General features: G+C 43.9%; 1 protein-coding gene across 7 annotated transcripts in view; it reads left to right on the top strand.

The window, feature by feature from the left end:
* Positions 1 to 19,442, top strand: part of prune2 (prune homolog 2 with BCH domain) — a 318,918-nt gene that overhangs the window by 242,087 nt on the left and 57,389 nt on the right. For all 7 annotated transcript variants that reach the window (XM_033017577.1, XM_033017576.1, XM_033017574.1 and 4 more), the window contains one exon: positions 519 to 740. In XM_033017577.1, the coding sequence (XP_032873468.1) occupies positions 519 to 740 (222 nt within the window). The remainder of the gene's footprint in view (positions 1 to 518; positions 741 to 19,442) is intronic.

Below are 19,442 nucleotides of genomic sequence, written 5' to 3'. Positions count from 1 at the left end.
GTTGGTGGGTGTATGGAACAAGATGCCAGAGGAGGTAGTTGAGGCTGGGACTATCCCATCATTTAAGAAACAGTTGGTACATGAATAGAACAGGTTTGGAGGGTTATGGACCATGTGCATGCAAGTGGGACTAGGGTAGCTGGGACATTGTTGGCCGGTGTGGGCGAGTTGGGCAGAAGGGCCTATTTCCACTGTATTACTCTATGACTCGATTAAGATTATGCATATGGACAGAATATCGATGCCATGCTCCATCCAACAAAGTTCTCTTTATAATTTTATTATAAATGTTTTAATGACGATGAGAATTTCCTTTCTAATAAAGATCCTATTTTTGTAATTAAATTCATGTTAATTTGTATGCAGTATTGCCAAAAGAGGTGATTGGATGTTGCACAAAATTTGTTTTTGTCACTTTTGTCATAATTATTAGAATTCAAAACGCACATGTGCAGCAAATTGAGTTTTTTTTAAAGATATCTAAATAACATAATAATTTTTCCCTCTTTTTTACTCAGTGCCACCAAATTCCCTGGATCTCAATGGATCCCACCCTGGAAAGAAAAAGCTGACAGCTCCTGAAATCAGCCTTTCACTTGATCAGAGTGAAGGCTCAATACTTTCTGATGATAATCTTGATACTCCCGAAGATCTTGACATCAATGTAGATGATCTCGAGACTCCTGATGAAGCAGATTCACTGGAATATTCAGGGCAGGGGAATGAACTGGAGTGGGAAGGTAAAAAACAAATTAAATTTGAACACTCATTTCAATTCCTTTTTTGGATGTTTCTTAAGAATTCTGCTTCAATAATATATTTTTGATTTATTCTTGGTTTTATCCTTGTGTCTTTTTTGTATATGCTTTGTGTAGATGGGACTTAAATTAACTGACTCATGCTAAAACAAAAAAAATTTGAATTTCATAGCTGTTTCCAATTGATGTTAACTTCCCAAAAAAGATAACTGGAGATATGTGTCTGTGCTCACTATATTGTAAGATTACTAACAGCATCCTTGTTAAAACCCCTGGTTTTTAATCTTTGTGCTGATCTATGTCCAACTTAAAAATGGAACTGTTATAACATAATTTTAAGAGATAAATCATTTTGCATCATAAAGAAGAGAAAGTAACTGCAAACAGAATACAAGAAGGAACTCTTCCCATTTTAGGTAGTAATGTGTCAATAACAGTAGGTTGCAGTTCTTATATCATTTTCCATTAAATTGTGCTCATTTATTCCTTCAGTATCAGATATCAACCCTGTTGATCCTGGCCATTAGTGCTGTCTCATTTTCCATTTGTAACAACATATATTGATGACCTGTAAAGTCCAAATAACAAGAAAAATACATCTGATGTGGAAGGATGTGTAATACTTGTATCCATGAGTGAGGAGACATTCTATCATATGCCAACTCCTGTTCGTCAGATTGTAAAAGCTGATGTATGTGCAAATATTATCTGTTGCCACACTGATATGCGTGACTAGTCTTCTAACATATTTTTTCTTCTTTCAATTACTCTGTCTGTATTGTCTTCATTCAATTACTCTGTCTGTATTGTCTTCATTCAGTGCTTTATTGTAAACTTGTCAATGAAATGACATCCGTCATTATTTTGCAGGATTATAGTGAGCTCCACTCTGTAGTTTCATGAAGAGTTTAACAGTCCCTGTAATGACTTCAGTATAATAATTCTGAAAAAGCCTGTGCCTTGTGTGTCTTAATCAAGGTGCTGCATCTATATTTCTTTGTGTATGTGCTCTGGCATGTGCCACAGATGCACCAGAATTCTTCTGTGTGTACACTGATTTTCCTGACAGCCATTTGAAGTTGTAGAATCATAGTCCTACAGCACAGAAACAGGCCTTTCGATGCGACTCGTCCATGATGATCAAGATTGCCGATCTAAGCTGGTTCCAGTTGTCTGCATTTGGCCTGTACGCCTATAATGCTTTTCCTATCCATGTATCTATCCAAAAGTCTTTTAAATGTCATTAATGCCTCAACTACTACTTCTGGCAGCTCATTCCATATACCCGCCATCTTCTTTATGAAAACTTTGCCCCTCAGTTTTTTATTAAAATGTTCCCCTCTCGCAATAAATCCATGCCCTCTAGTTCTTGATTCCTCTATACTGGGAAAATGACTGTGCATTCACCATATCCGTTGTCCTCATGATTTTATACACCTCTATCTTAACATTCCTTGGCCTCCTGTGCTCCAAAGAATAAAGTCCTTGTCTGTCCAACCTCTACCTGTGGCTCAAGCCCTCGAGCTTTAGTAACATCCTCAAATCTTCTCTGCACCGTCAGCTTAATGGCATCTTACCATGGCAGAGTGACCAAAACTGAACACCATACTCCAAGTGTGGCCTCAGCAATAACATAAATAATAATAATAACTTTATTTATAAAGCACTTTAAACAACCGCAGTTGCCACAAAGTGCTGTACATGAAAACTCATGGACAAAAAGTTATTACAAACCATTAAAAACCGTAAAACGAAGGACTAAAAAACAGTAAAAATTAAAAAGACATTAAAAGCACTAAGAACAGGAGCAATGTCTCAGCCAGTGTCGAAAGCCAGAGAATAAAAATGAGTTTTTAGGGAGGATTTGAAGATGGACAGTGAGGGGGCCTGTCTGATGTGCAACGGCAAGGTGTTCCAGAGTGCCGGAGCAGCAACAGAAAAGGCTCTATCCCCTCTGAGCTTCCGCTTAGACCTTGGTACCTCAATGTCTTGTACAACTTAACCGGTTTATTGTACGACCTCACCAGTGTCACGTATGACTGATGTTGAACAGTATAGACAATTGATAACAAACATTACGTTTTCTGTCAATCACATATTGTGCATGAGCAGTACACTTTTTCCATACTCCGGTTACCGCCTTTTCCACAATAATAGCATACTTCCTACCAACTCTATTAGAATTTGTTAGTATTTCCCACCAAAAGTATAGCAATTGTTTGAGGCATGCGCTCCTTACATCACTGTGTTTGCTGATGAAATGAAGGAGGTTGACTTGATGACTTGGCACTCATGCTAGCTCCTTGGACTGTAGAACCTTTGAACGGCACCTCTGGCTGAGTCAGAATGGTGCCCTGACTCTTTGCTGTCCTCTTTGGAACTCTTTGCAAGTTCTAAACCCAATGTAGTCAAGGGTGTTTTATTGTCATATGTCCTAGATAGAAGAATGAAATTCTTACTTGCTGCAGCACAACAGAATATGCAATCATAATAAATAATATGATAAACGAGAGAGAGAAAAAAAATTCAGTGTGTATATATTCTTATACTAACATATATACACGTGCATACATACTCAACAAACAATAACAGTGCAATAATAATAATAGTCTATTGTAGTTCAAAGCTTATGAGGTTGTAGTGTTTAATAGCCTGATGGCTGTCGGGAAGAAGCTGGTCCTGAACCTGGACGTTACAGTTCTCAGCCTCCTGTACTTTCTTCCCGATGGCAGTGGTGAGATGAGTGTGTGGCCAGGATGGTGTGGGTATCTGATGATGTTGGCTGCCTTTTTGAGGCAGCGACCCAGATAAATCCCTTCGATGGTGGGGAGGTCAGAGCTGGTGATGGACTGGGCAGTGTTCACAACTTTTTGCAGTCTTTTCCGCTCCTGGACGTTCAAGTTACCGAACCAGGCCATGATGTAACCAGTCAGTATGCTCTCTACTGTACACATGTAGAAGTTCAAGAGAATCCTCTTTGACATACCCAATCTCTGTAATCTTCTCAGAAAGTAGAGGCGCTGATGTGCTTTCTTTATAATTGCATCAGAGTGCTGGGTCCAGGAAAGATCGTCGGAAATATGCACGCCCAGGAATTTGGTGTATTTGACTCTCTCATCCCATTGATATAAACAGGATTGTGGGTCCTCAACTTTCTTCTTCCGAAGTCCACAATCAGTTCTTTGGTTTTACTGATATTGAGAGCCAGGTTGTTGTGTTGGCACCATTTGTCGGTCGATCTCGCTTCTGTACTCTATACTCTGACTCACCACCATCTGTAATTCGTCCCACAACGGTGGTGTCGTCGATGAACTTGATGATGGAGTTCGCACTATGTCCGGCTACACAGTCATGAGTATAGAGTGTGTAGAGCAGGGGGCTGAGCACACAGCCTTGAGGTGCTCCCGTGCTGATTGTTACTGAGGATGAAGTGTTTCTGCCAATTCGAACAGACTGGTCTGTGGATGAGGAAGTTGAGGATCCAATTGCAGAGGGATGTGCAGAGACCCAGTTCCATGAGCTTGCTAACCAGATTTTTATTTTGTATCAAAAAATAATTTATTTAAATTTCAACATGATACAAAAGCCACAAAAAAAACATAACCGTGGTGACATACCCACCACCATATTACAGAATCGCCAAACTATTCAGAAATAAAATTGCTGACAACTATGTTACAAATAACTCCACCCACTCCAACACCACACGGGTGTGGACGTAACCCCGGTAAAGGGGCAAACATCTGGCTTGGGCAAAGCCCTCTTCCGTCTGGCGCCGTGACTCGCAGATGGCCAGCTTGGCCAGGCCTAGGAGCAACCCAACCAGGACATCTTCAGCCCTGCCCACTCCCTAGTTCCCGTCACCGGTCCTTCAGTCACTGACAGCAGAGCCAATCCTCCCCCTAGGTGGAGTGGCGGTTTTCCTTGCCCTCCGGACCCTGGCTACAAGGGATGCTCTATCTCTACCCTCAACAGCAAAGACCCTGCTCTTTGTCTTGGCGTCCTTCTACAGGTCATCCAAGAAGGACCTGAGCTGATGTGCCGGTCGTTCCCCTTCGCCCCCTGCACCCCCTTGCCCCTCCCCCTCCTTCTGAGGATGTGGTTCAGCGAGCTGGTGAGCCCATGTAGGTTTGGTCACCGGAGGGAGGCCAGTCTGGGCCAATGTTGAGCTCGTTCGGTGGCCTGGATGAACTCGCGGATTTCCTCCACTGGAATGAGTGGAGTGGTGCCGGGGGGAGCGAAAACATCCATTGACTCATGGTCTGGTGAGTTACTGCGGATGGCGTCACCATCCCCATCCCTGGACACACCCTTAGTGCTCGATACTCCTGCCCCACCCTGCGCAGCGGTTGCCTCTGCCGCACCAGCTGGTCTCTCCTCCACCTCCGTCCCAGCCCTGGGGCCAGTGGCAGAGGGGCCTTCCCCCGATGTACCCGGTGATTCAAGACCATCGACAGTGGGAGCGACTATCCCTCTCCCAGTTGGGCCCAGGATGGACTGGTGCACCAGACTCAGGGAGCCTCTGGAGCCAGGTCTTGAGGGAGAGAAGGGCTGGTTTCCTCTACCCCTTCCCCGCCTACAGTCTCTAACTCCAGAGGTGTGCTCTGCGCCTCATCCTGGGTGGGTTGCTCCTTGGCTTCCTTGGGTGCGCGATGCAGGACTCCCTCCCCAACATGAATCTCCTCCTGCTCCATATCACCCGAGTGGTCCCCATCGCCACCCTCCCCAGAATCCCCTCCAGAACATGGGACCTGGGGCCCGAATCAGAGGGCGGGAGTCTTCCTCCACCACAGTACTCCCCTCCCCTCTGGAGAATTCCCGTTTGTCACCCTTCCGCTCCTCCTGAAAGAGATTCCTCCTCTTTTTCAATGGGGAGGAGCTCACGGACTCTGGGGTCATCTGAGCAACCCACCTCTGTGGCACCACCTCATTCCGCCCGATCCCAACCGCCCCTGCTGGATTATGGGGCTTGCAGACTCTCTAATGGGAGGTGACGGGGTGGGTGGAATGTACTTGTCTCTGGGAATATTGTTCCCCATTTGCTTAATCTTCTCTGCCACCTTTCCCCCCCTTATTTTGACCCTCCCCACCCCCACCCGCACTCTGCGCAGCCCAAGGGTTTCTGACAACTACAGGGGGGGTGGGAGCGGAGGGGGGAAGGGGGTGTCAGTGGCACCGGAGGAGGAGGCTTCCGCCTGGGATTTTGGGCAATTCCTCCGAATATGCCCCACTTCCTTACAGGTATGGCACCTTGGGCGCTCCGATGTCCAGTAGACGGTGAAATCACACTCATCCTGCTGGACACAGAACTGGCCATCAACTACCTCCTCCCCGGTCCAGCAACATCGTCAGCTGGCGCCGGAGGGAAAGAACGTGCCGTAGCTCCTTCCTGCGGAAACCCTGGGATATCGGGGTGATCGGTGGTCGCAAAGGGCTCGACCTGCAGGAATGTTCCCCCCACTGAGATCCCTTTACTCACGGCCACATTCACCCCCTCAACAGACTCAAGGAAGAACAGGGCCTTCCCAAACATCCATCCCACGTACAGGACACCTGCGTGCTTGGCCGCCACGACCACGGCAGCCGAGCAGTCCTCCTGGTTCATGTGAGGGGGCAAGTAACACCTTATACCATGCTCGAAAGGCAGGTTCCTCTTAGGTTCCTCAGAGCCGGGCCGCCAGAGGATCAGCTGAAGCAGCCGCGTTTGCATAGCTCCTGGAAGGCCCCGATCCCCCAGAACACTGACCCTGCATGACATCCAGGGCTACAATTTAAAACATAGCACTTCAACACACTGACACAGACACTCCAAGTGGCATGAGGCCAAGTCCAAACACAAAAACAAATGAAACAGTTCGAGGGATGGAGCCAAGTGGTGTCACCTCCAATGGCGGCCCCCGAAAAACTGCTGCGTCACCACCTCCGCCCGGTTATCTCGGCTCTCCTGCTTTCCCTGGCGAGCTGCGGACCTTCGCAGGCAATCCCAGCTGTCCTTCGCTGGTCCTACAGCAACGAAAGGGACTTGCCTGCAGTCTTGTTCTTAGTCATTAGCTTCAGGCTCCAAGGCCGCAGAAAGAGGTTGAGACGGTGCAGGTGCAGAAAACCGCACAAAAGCCAGACCGGCCCGGTCAGCCCCGACGAGACAGTGGGGGGATGGGGGGTTGGGTTGTTCTGGATGCAGGTGTAAAAGTCCAGAAATAGTTTTCTTCCCTTTTTTGGTTCGCAAACAGTTTCCTGGCAGGTTGCCAACCAGAGTTGTGGGAGCTGCACAGTTAGTTGATAAGACTGCTTGCAGTCCCAAAACACAGAAACTTTTAAAACAAGTCTCTGCAGCTTTGCAGCGATACACAGAGATGTTTAAAGTACCGCTGTATCTCCTCCGAATTCCATAAAGATGATAAAACACACTTGTTCTTGTGTTTGGACGGGAGCACCGCTACACCACACCTCCTCGCGTAACCAGCTTGGATGGGATGACGTTATTGAACGCCGAGCTGTAGTCTATAAACACCAGCCTGACGTAAGTGTTTTTATTGTCCAAGTGCTCCAGTGGGGAGTGGAGAGCCAGCGATATTGCATACTCCGTGGACCTATTGTGACGGTAGGTGAACTGCAGTGGGTCGAGGTTCTTATTGAGGTAGGAGTTGATATGCCCCATAATCAACCTCTCAAAGCACTTCATCACCACGGATGTTAGTGCCACAGATTGATAGTCATTGAGGCACGTCACCTTACTCTTCTTGGGCACCGGTATTATTGATGCCTTCTTAAAGCAGGTGGAACCTAAGACCTCAGCAGTGAGAGGTTGAAAATGTCCGCAAAAACCCCAGCAAGTTGGTCTGCACAGGTTTTGAGAACTCGACCGGGTATACCATCAGGTCCAGGCGTTTTCCAAGGGTTCATCCCCCTAAAGGATCCTCTGTGACAGTAATACCATCAGGGTGTATGAGGGCTTGGGAAGGCACATTAGTGTTCTCCCTATCAAAGTGTGAGTAGAACGCATTGAGCTGTCGCTTGAGCTGCCTCCTGATTTCGCCTTGAAGGAGGTGATGGCATTCAAGCCCTGCCACAGTTGCCGAACATCCGCCCCATCCACCAGCTTTGAGCGGAAGTCCCTTTTGGCCATTTTGATGGCCTTGTCAAGGTCGTATCTGGACTTCATATAGACCTGTGCATCACCAAACCTGAATGCCTGAGATCTGGTCTTCAGAAGAATGCAGATCTCCTGGTTCATCCAAGGCTTCTTGTTAGGAAACGGTCGGTAGGCTTTTGTAGGAACGCAGTCCTACACACATTTCCTTATGAAGTCTGTAACGACTGTGGCGTATTCATTCAGGTCCTTGAACATTTCCAGTCTACTGACTCCAAGCAGACCTGTAGTTGTTCCTCTGCCTCCCAGACCAGCTCCGTGCAGTTCTCACCCCTGGGGGTGCGCTCTTCAGTTGCTGCCTGTATGCTGGAAGAAGCAGCACTACTGAATGTTCGGATTTTCCGAAGTGAGCGCGAGGGATAGAGCGATAGGCATCCTTAATGGTCGTATAGCAGTGGTTCACATCACAGGCTGATTTATAAGTTAAATTATCTTGTAATAACATCTGTTTGAGATACAATTCCCATTGGCGACCATGGAGAAACTGATTCATAGAGCATAATCAAGAAGTGCACAAAAGTCTCATGTGGTTGCCAGACATTTCAGTGCAATGATGCAGTCAATATAGCTTCTCTTGCTGCAAGGGTGAGAAGAAGTTGAAATATGAAATGTATGTAATGTGAATTGCTTTGGCTTGAAACATTTCAACAGTGTTTTGTAAGTTCTTTATAAGATAAACTCCACTAGTATCTCTGGTGAAACAAAACTATTAAGAAGTCGGAGAATCAGTAGGACCCAGAGGAATATGGTTTCCTTTTTCTCATCTGCAAAACTATTTACCCTAACACTGTTGAAAATGTTCCATATGAGGATTAACATATTCTTTTGATCCCTTAAATTCTGATACTTTGTGATTGGAAGGTTTCATATTGTTCTGCTGGGTTTTTTTTTTTGGTCACTGGTGACTCAAATATTCCAATCAATGTACTGTGTTTGGCCGTATCTCGTTGAGGTGAACCCTACCTCATTCCTTTTGCAGTAACATTCAGAATAATTTTTTTTTCGAGATCATGAGCTAAAAGCTGAGTTAATCAGGATGCAGCCAGCTTTGTTTCTTGTTGTCATGTTCTGTCACAAATAACATGGATGTCCCATATACAGGAGAAATGTATACATAACCTCTTACAGCCATGTTTCTCCCAACCGCCTCCATTCCTTCCACCCAGGCCATGCCCTCTTCTTGCTGCTACCATTGGGCAGGGTAGCAGCAAGAAGCCTGAAGATACACACCACCAAGTTCAGGAACAGCTACTTTCCTACAACTAATAGATTCTTAACCCAACCCACACAACCCTCGTCCTGCATCGACAATAGAACACCAGTGTCTATCATGGATTAGTTTGTTTTTCTAATTGTGTTTTGCACTGGTGTTCTTTTTTGTACAGTCTTTTTTATTTCTTACTGTCTTGCAGATTTATGTACATTTTATGTTTTGTGTGTTTGTCTGTGCAAGGTTTTCATTGTACCTGTATCGCACTGGGTCACAGGGAGAACGTACAAGCTTCATATTGGCAGCACTCATTGGCAGGATCAAACCCGTGTCTCTGGCACTGTAAGACAGTAGCTCAACTGCTATGCCACTGTGCAGCCCTAAACTCTTGGCTTCTTTACCTTGAAGAACCAGAACTGATTTATGAGAAGGAATAGGTGTTTGCGGTACTAATTAATCACAAATGTAAACTGTTCCTGGTTCCACCATTTCACAAGGGAAAAAGTAACAGCTCCTCAGAATCCAGATAACAGGAGTGTAGCAGAAAACATGTGACTAAATGAACAGATGATCAATGGTGAGAGTAGAGGAAGCTCAGAAGCTCAATGACAGACATTGCAAGGGTGGATTCTTCAGTGCAGTAAAAATCATCTACGACCGAGATAAGAAAAGGACTATTAGGGACAAAAAGGCACGCCATGCCTGCTGGAAGGAGCTCTTCAAGACCGTTTCAGACTGACACAAAATCAAAGAGTTCAAATCCTAACTAACAAATGACAAGATAGACACAAAATACTGGAGTAACAGCGGAGCAGGCAGCACCTCTGGAGAGAAGGAATGGATGACATTTTAGTTCAAAACCCTTCTTCCGTCTGAAGAAGGGTCTCCACCCAAAATGATACTCATTCCTTCTGTCCAGAGATGCTGCCTGTCCCGCTGAGTTACTCCAGCATTTTGTGTATCATTGTGTAAACCAGCATCTGCAGTTCCTTCCTAACAAATAACAAGGCCTTGGGGATAGATGAGTTCCCTGCTGAAATCCGAAAATTTAGTAGTGAAGAGCTATAGTCACAAATCTACAATCTCATCACACACCACAATCAGAGCAGTGCTGAACTACTATCTACCTCTTGGTGACCCTCGGATTATCCTTTATCAGACATTGCTGGCTTTACCTTGCAATAAACATTATTCCCCTATCATGTATCTATACACTGCAAATGGCTCAATTGTAATCATGTATTGTCTTTCTGTTAACTGGATAGCACGCATCAAAAGCTTTTCACTGTATCTTGGTACACGTGACAATAAACTAAACTGAACATAAATCTGACGGGAGAAAGATATATTAAATCATTACCATCTTCTAGAAAGGACACAATCCATCTGTGGTAACTGCAGGGGTTCTCTATGCTGTCTGCTGCAGGGGAATTCATCATCAAGAACAGCCTGATCTGAATTCTTTATTTTGACTCTCCTACAACTTTCTTTCCTGTTTTCTTTTTCTGTAGCCAACTTCCGAATCAGCTCCTTCACTGCTGAAACACCATCTCCACTGCTCCATCATCAGGTTCTGATTTTTCAGTAATTAAGCCAATGTCCTCCAGAATTCACTCCAATTACACATGCAATTTCTTTCAAACAGTGTTTGCATATCTTCCCATGTAAAATATTTTCAGATTTGAACTTACAGGAGAGGCTATATAAAGGTTAGTTGTTTTTGATATTTACCATCAACCCCTGAGGGATTTGAATTATAAGGAGTGGTTGAGTTCTAAGGAGAGGCTCACAATGCTGGGTGACCTTCTCCTTCTTCGTGCGTGTGGCGTGCACAGCGTAAAGTTGTAGGACAACTTGTTCTATTTGATCTTATTTGATTGTGCACGCCGGGTTGATTGCATTCGTCGAAACAGGGCGGACCAGGTGAAGGTTGCAATCTTCCACCCCAAAGAGGTGACCTTATAGAGGTATACTAAACTAAGTGGGACCCGTTGGGTCCCAGCTTCACACGGGAGGGCTGGTCCCCCAACGCAATATTTAACCTCTCCACCAATTCTAACACACACACACACACACACACACACACACACACACACACACACACTCACGCACATAGGCTCACACGCGCACACACACACGCACACGCACACACCTACTCACACACACACATACACTCACTCGCACACACATACACACACTCGCACATACACTCACACACACACACTCACACTCACACTCACACACACACTCACACACACTGACTCACACACCATATATATGACAGTAAACTTTCTTGAATCTACTCACATGGCTGAGTGCGGCCTCTCCATTGTGGGGCTTCCGCAGTCAGTGGCACCTCCGCAATCAGCGTGACCACTGCATTTACCGGAAATTACACAATCAGCATGACCTCTGCCCTCACCGGAAATTACGCAATCAGCGCGAACTGTCCACTAAGCGGAAGTCACCAAATGAGCGGTCGGATGAAAAAACAGTCGGACCTAATAAAGCATTTATTCCTTCCAAACACAGTCAGACCTAATAATGCATTTATTCCTTCAAAACACAGTCGAACTAATAAAGCATTTATAACTTCCAAACACAGTCGGACCTAATAAAGCATTGCAGTTTCAAGCACAGGCAGGGCAGCAGGCCAAACAACTCATGGCGTTGTCATTAAGGGCTAACAAATCATTTATTGCAAGTACATTGCAGACTCACAGTTCAGTTGATTCACAGCTTAGAATGACAGTCGTGGCCTCTCCCTCGCGATCTTGCAGAGTGACTGACTCACGTCCAGGCATCCGGGGTTTTATAGTCCTGTCCCCCCCCCCCCGGACCTTCATCGCGGTGATTGACAGGCGAGAGGACCAATCAGCTGATCTCAAGGTTTTTTTAAACACTCATAACTTTTTAATTTTTCATCGATGGGAAAAATCCTCGGGGTTGGCTCACGGAGGAGGACTGTGAGTAAGATGGCCAAAAATCACAGCGATACAGGGTAGCGTTTTTTCTAAAATCAATATACAGCGCAGCAAGAAGAGATCAAGATGAGACTTTTAATTATATAGATAAAACCATGAGGGGCAATGGAAGGTATTTAAGATGGATGGTAGCAACCTTTTTCCCTGGGTAGGGCTGTCTAAAACTAGAGGACATAGATTTAAGGTGAGAAAGGAAAGTTTTGAAAGGGACCTGAGGGACAACATTTTCCACACTGAATGAGGTGGGTAAATGGAATGAACTGCAAAAGGAATTTGTACAATTACAACGTGTTAAGGACATTTAGACAGGTTAATGGACAGGAAAGGTTTAGAGTGTTATGGGCCAATCCAGACAAATTAAACTACAGTAGCGATGATCTTGATTGACATGAATGAATTGGGCCGAAGGGCCCGTTTCCCTGCTGTATAACATAATGATTCTGAGTTCTATTTTCATAAGAAAGAGTTCTGTCTTATGTGTTTATGCTTATCTTAGTTTGTGCTGGACATTTGAAGCATTTGGTTTTACATTATAAAAGGACTGCTGATTTGGCATGAAAATGGCATTGAATATTTATCATCTGTAATCAAAGAAATGTACGTGGATTTACTGAGTGCACAAAGGAGTCTTTTAATCACTGAGCACTCACCGCATAAAATGGGTCAGTGTCTCTCATGCAGAAAAAATGAAAGGAATCCACATTTGTAAAACCTATTCCAAAATCTATTCTGTGGTGAAGAAAAAATGTTTTCAAGCTTGTTGACAAATTCTGTTTTTGTCATAATACATTGTACAACATATTTTGATGCACATGTTTGCTGTTGGCCTGAAAGGATTACAGATAACAACTTAATAAGCTTCAAACCATAATTTATTCCTGATATTTTCTTCCTTACTGATCCACTTTGCCCTTGGAAAAGGCTGCCAATGATATGAAATGTCTCCAAATGTTACCTTCAAGTAAATGCAAATAATACCTACATCAGGATCTTCAGCATTTCTCTCAGATAATAATTATGGAAGAGAACTTGCTCTTAAAATTTCAATGCAATTAGCAGACGGCAATTCTGGTCAAATTTGCACTAGAGCTGTAATGATAGTTCTCTAAACCTTTACAAAAATATCTTGCATGTTATTAGTTCCTATTGTCAGTCAACTAATTTAACATTTGCCATGGAAAGCATTAAATTGTGAAGTGGTCAGTAACTATTCTAGAATGAATGGGAATTAATTATAGAAACGCTTCCGGTTAGCGGCGCGACTCACTGTTGCAGCGGCCCCTACAGCCTGTCTGGCTTTATAATTTTTTTTATCTAGTTAAATGTAGTGGTTGTATTTTTTTATACGGTTTTTAACTGTTTATGTGCGGGGGGGGGGGGGGGGGGGGGACTTTAAAAAATCTCTTCCCTGCACGGGAGACTCGACGTTTTCCCTGTCGGGTCTCCGTTGTCATTGGGACCTAGCACCGTGGAGCGGCCTCCAGCCGGAACGACCTGGGGGCTCCAGTCGTGGAGCCTGCGGAGCTGCAGACTTTCCATTGTGGGGCTCGCTGCTGCGGCCCGACTCCAGAGCTCGGAGGCTCCAGCAACGCAGCTTCTGTGGACTGTGATATCGGGAGCTCGCGGGTCCGGGTGGGAGACCGCTTTCCGGAGCTCCCGCAACGCAACTTCTCCAGCCTGTGTCACGGGGTTGGAACGACCCGGAGCGGGGCCTTACATCGCCCAGTGCGGCTTTAAATGGCCGCGGGACATTCCAGCGCCCGCCGGGGGCTCCAACATTGTGACATTTAGACCTGGAGCGGGGCCGTACATCGCCCGGCGCGGCCTAAAATGGTCGTGGGACTTACCATCGCCCACCTGGGACTTCAATATCGGGCTTCAACATCGGGGGAAAAATGGAGAGCAGGGGAGAGAAAAGACTTTGCCTTCCATCACAGTGAGGAGGAGGTTCACTGTGATGGATGGTTGTGTGTCTAGTAGGAATCGTTTTTTGTTTGTATAGCTGTAGAAACAGAGTTTCGTTTGAGCCTCACTGAGGTTCAAATGACAATAAATATTGTATTGTATTGTATTGTATTGAATAGTTAATATATAAATTTAGACTGCAAAAATATGACTAGAATTTACAGATCCCAGGTAAACAGATTGCATTGCTGCCCATGTCTATTATTTCAGTGCAGGATTTAAACAATTTATTTCAAATGGACAAATCAAGTTGGCAAAATAATTGGCAAAGAAAAATCTAAGGAAATGCTAATTGTAGGTCTGGAGTTTAAGTTTGTGGTGATTCTTGAAATTTAACAGGAAGGCAATTCTTCAGCAAGGAAATTGATTAGGTTTCAGTGGAAAAGTGGTATTTAAAAAATAAAATGCAGAGAACAGTACAGCACAGGAACAGACCCTTTGGCCCAGAATGTCCTTGCTGAATATGATGCCATGCTAAATTAATCTCCTTTGCCTGCATCAGATCCACATCCCTCCATTCCCTGTATATCCATGTACCTATCTAAAAGCATTTTAAATGCCTCTCCAATAGGGCGGAGAAATGGCAGATGGAGTTTAATCCAAGCAAGTGTGAGGTGTTGCATTTTAAGAAGTCAGATGTAAGGGAAAAATACACAATTAAGAGCATGAACAGTATTGATGTTCAGAGCGATCTTGGGGCCCAAGTCCATTATTCACTGAAATGGCAACACAAGTGGATAGAATGTTAAAGAAGGCATATGGTATACTTGCTTTCATGGGTCGGGCCATTGAGTATAATAGTCAGGATGTTATGAAGCAGCTTTATAGACATTGGTTAGGCTGCATTTGGAGTATTTGGGGAGGGATTGGATAGGCTGGGTTTGTTTTGATTGGAGTGAAGAAGACTAGGAAATGATCTGTTATAATTAAATAAGATTATGAAAGGCATACAAAGGGTCGATGGTCAAAATATTTTTCGCATTGGAATGTTAGCAAAATCAAGAATGCATCATTCTAAAGCAAGAGGAATGAGACGAAAAGGGGATCATATGAGTGTTTTTGATCAAGAATGTTTAATATCTGGAATTCATTGCCAGAGGAGGTATGGAATCAGATATAATTACCCCATTGAAGAGACTTTTAACCAGACACTTAAATAGACAAGGCATTGAGGATTTGGTTGTAAAACGAGCAAAGCATGGATGTGGTGGATGATGGGGCCTGTTTTTTGTGCTGTTTAACACTGGCCTTATGGCAGGTTGGAGTGTGAGGAGTGATTGGGTTACGAAAATTAAAGATGTCATTCCAGCTTTGGAATCTGCTTTGTGTGCAAACCTGATGTATATCTTTGCTTTGTGTGCAAACCTGATGTTTAAAAATAAATTGGATCATTTAAAAATAAATTGGATAGTTATATGGATGGGAAAGGAATGGAGGGTTATGGTCTGAGCGCAGGTATATGGGACTAGGGGAGATTATGTGTTCGGCACGGACTAGAGGGGTCGAGATGGCCTGTTTCCGTGCTGTAATTGTTATATGGTTATATGGTTTATATGGTTATATATGACAGGCTTTATAGAGCTAGAAATGCAGATTGGACAGCTGAATGTTAAATAAATCTCCCACGTTTGACAGGATGTTAGTCTGTAATGTGCCAGAAAATCCCATCTGTTTGCACTAGCAAGGATGGAAAATCAAACAAATAGAAACATAGAAATTAGGTGCAGGAGTAGGCCATTCAGCCGTTCGAGCCTGCACCGCCATTCAATATGATCATGGCTGATCATCCAACTCAGTATCCTGTACCTGCCTTCTCTCCATACCCCCTGATCCCTTTAGCCACAAGGGCCACATCTAACTCCCTCTTAAATATAGCCAATGAACTGGCCTCAACTACCATCTGTGGCAGAGAATTCCAGAGATTCACCACTCTCTGTGTGAAAAATGTTTTTCTCATCTCGGTTCTAAATGATTTCCCCCTTATCCTTAAACTGTGACCCCTTGTTCTGGACTTCCCCAACATCGGGAACAATCTTCCTGCATCTAGCCTGTCCAATCCCTTAAGAATTTTGTAAGTTTCTATAAGATCCCCCCTCAATCTTCTAAATTCTAACGAGTACAAGCCGAGTCTATCCAGTCTTTCTTCATATGAAAGTCCTGACATCCCAGGAATCAGTTTGGCTAGAATGTCTTTCCTCAGATTAGGAGACCAAAACTGTACGCAATACTCCAGGTGTGGTCTCACCAAGACCCTGTACAACTGCAGTAGAATCTCCCAGCTCCTATACTCAAATCCTTTTGCTATGAATGCTAACATACCATTCGCTTTCTTCACTGCCTGCTGCACCTGCATGCCTACTTTCAATGACTGGTGTACCATGACACCCAGGTCTCATTGCATCTCCCCTTTTCCTAATCGGCCACCATTCAGATAATAGTCTACTTTCCTGTTTTTGCCACCAAAGTGGATAACCTCACATTTATCCACATTATACTGCATCTGCCATGCATTTGCCCACTCACCCAGCCTATCCAAGTCACTTTGCAGCCTCCTAGCATCCTCCTCACAGCTAACACTGCCCCCCAGCTTCGTGTCATCCGCAAACTTGGAGATGTTGCATTCAATTCCCTCGTCCAAATCATTAATATATATTGTAAATAGCTGGGGTCCCAGCACTGGGCCTTGCGGTACCCCACTAGTCACTGCCTGCCATTCTGAAAAGGACCCGTTTACTCATACTCTTTGCTTCCTGTCTGCCAGCCAGTTCTCTATCCACATCAATACTGAACCCCCATTACAATGTGCTTTAAGTTTGTATACTAATCTCTTATGTGGGACCTTGTCTGATGGAAATGGAAATATCTCAGAATCTATACAACATTTCCAATTAATACTGTGCAAGAAAAATCTCTCTGAGCAAGACTAACATTTCAGGCAAAAAAGCCAAGAAATATATGGAAAGCAAAATGGTTGTGCATTTCATTGCAATGCTTTGAAAATAGAACAGTACATGTTGGAATACTCTACACTGATCTCACAATGTAGGCACTCCTTGACGTTCGTTCTGTGAACTTTTAAGTATATTATGCAAGTCAGAATCGCCATTCCCATCCCCTGCCCAAAATATCTCACTGAGAGTATTACCTGTCGGCTGCATTCGAGGCACTTTCTGCAGTGCACGGCCTTCTGGGGAAGCACCGCCACCATTGCCGGCTTGTTTCCGATGTAAATTTGAATGATTGTACAGTGTTATGAAAATTACAAACTACCTTGATTGCACTGTTTTAGTTTTTAGTTTTTGAGATACAGCGTGGGTACAGACCCTTCGAGTCCGCATCGACCAGCACATTAACACTACCCTACACATTACACCAAGCCAATTAACCTACAAACCTGCACACCTTTGGAGTGTTGGAGGAAACCAAAGATCTTGGAGAAAATCCACACAGGTCATGGGAAGAACGTACAAATTCCGTACAGGCAGGCACCCATATTCAGGATCGAACCCGGGTCTCTAGCATTGTAAGGCAGTAGCTCCACAGCTACGCCACCAGATGTATCTGCAGAATTCTAGATAGGTTATCAATAAATTATTGTGGCTTTGTGTGCTGTAGTAAAATCTCATTTTGATCCTCTCACTTTTTTCGGGTTAAAACTGTAGCCATGGGCACTGGCATGCACCCCAACTATGCCTGTCCATGTTCTCCAGACATGCTGCCTGACCTGCAGTGTCACTCCAACACTTAGTGTAAGGCAGCATCTGCAGTTCCTTGATTCTATATGCCTGCCTTTTTGATACTCTCAATTTCTCCATCCCTGCCGCATCTATTCCCAAGGTGAGACGTCACCTATCCATATCCTCAGAGATGCTGCCTGATCAGCTGAGTTAATCCAGTACTTTGTGTCTTTTTTTTGTAAACCAGCATCTGCAGTTTCTTGTTTCTACTGTGCAACCCCATGATGAGATTCGGTCACCATGCTACCATTGCTTATGCCAAGACAGGTATCTTCTAGCTCATTTAATTTGTACTGACTAATCTCGTTAACACTACTCTGCTGGAACAAATGTGTATTTATATCTATCATCTTTGGCAAGAGATAATACAATAAATTATTGGAGGTTTTAAAAATTATTTTAAAAAAATACTGCACTGTGACAGCTGTTTCTATCAATAGTTTTAACATTCACACGTGGAATAAGGAAACAGTGGCCAGAAGCATGAAGCTATTTGTTGCAGTAGTGCTAGATTAAATAAAGTCTGACAGATGGCAAGACCAATATATATATAAACTGTAAAATCTGACTGCAGGCCACAGTTCTGTAGAACCACCAAAACAATGACTTTTCATACAAATCAAGAATTAGTATGTGGTTATTTAGGCAAAATAAATCCTCAGAAGTAGTGTGATTTAACTATATTTCAGACTTTTTTATTTATATGGACAAATATCAATATCATTAATTCTGTGGCATGACGGACGTTGTTCTGCAAAGACAGATGCAAAGCTCGCCCATTAAATGCATTTTGCACGTAATTTTCTTTACTCTTCATTTGAAATCCATTATAGCTTTCGGAAAGGGTCATAAAAGCATTTCAAACCACTGGCCATATTTGTGGAGATTGATAGACAAGAAGACTATGATATGGAAAAATATTAACTGGAGGGAAAACTATTGTGCAACGGCTATGTAAGCAAGGGGCATTGTAATGTGGATGTATAACGTTACAGTGTTGGATGCACTTCCAGCCAATTGCTGAAACAAATGTGAGTGGAGGGTAGTCCTGACTGCCATTCCACATAACTCCAGAGGGCAACATTACAAATAGTATATTTTAGAAAAATTGGAAGCAGGCGTGAGGCTTTAATTGACTGGCTCTATACCTGGTTGTCTTTCCAGATGAGTGTTAATCAGAATACAGATTAGTTTATTATATATATCAGGGTCTAATGAAATGCTTTGTTCACGTGAAGCTCAGAGCATAAACAGTATATACAAACACTTCAGTCTTACCTAAAGGCCTCCCCGGCATCCATGTTTTTTAACACAATGGAGCCCTCCCCGATACTTGCATTCTGGAGAGTTGGGTCCATTGGATGTTATTGAGATCCACTACTTGTAGTTGCAGGTTTCAATTTAAAAAATCCCAATGTTTCCAGGTGCTGTACTTGCATTCTGTAGAGTTGGGTCTGTTGGTTCCATCAGATGATTGTAAGATCACTGTGCTTTTAAATCATAAGATCATGTGACAGGAGCAGAATGCGTTCTCTACAACTGATTCGACTTGCAGATTAACTTTTTGGGAATCCTGCACCAGCACTTCCAAGTCCCTTTGCACCTCCAATTTCTGGATTCTCTCTCCATTTAGAAAAT

This window comes from Amblyraja radiata, chromosome 3 (assembly GCF_010909765.2).
Source record: "Amblyraja radiata isolate CabotCenter1 chromosome 3, sAmbRad1.1.pri, whole genome shotgun sequence".
Classification (NCBI taxonomy): domain Eukaryota; kingdom Metazoa; phylum Chordata; class Chondrichthyes; order Rajiformes; family Rajidae; genus Amblyraja; species Amblyraja radiata.
This window is presented reverse-complemented; position numbering and strand designations above follow the sequence as displayed.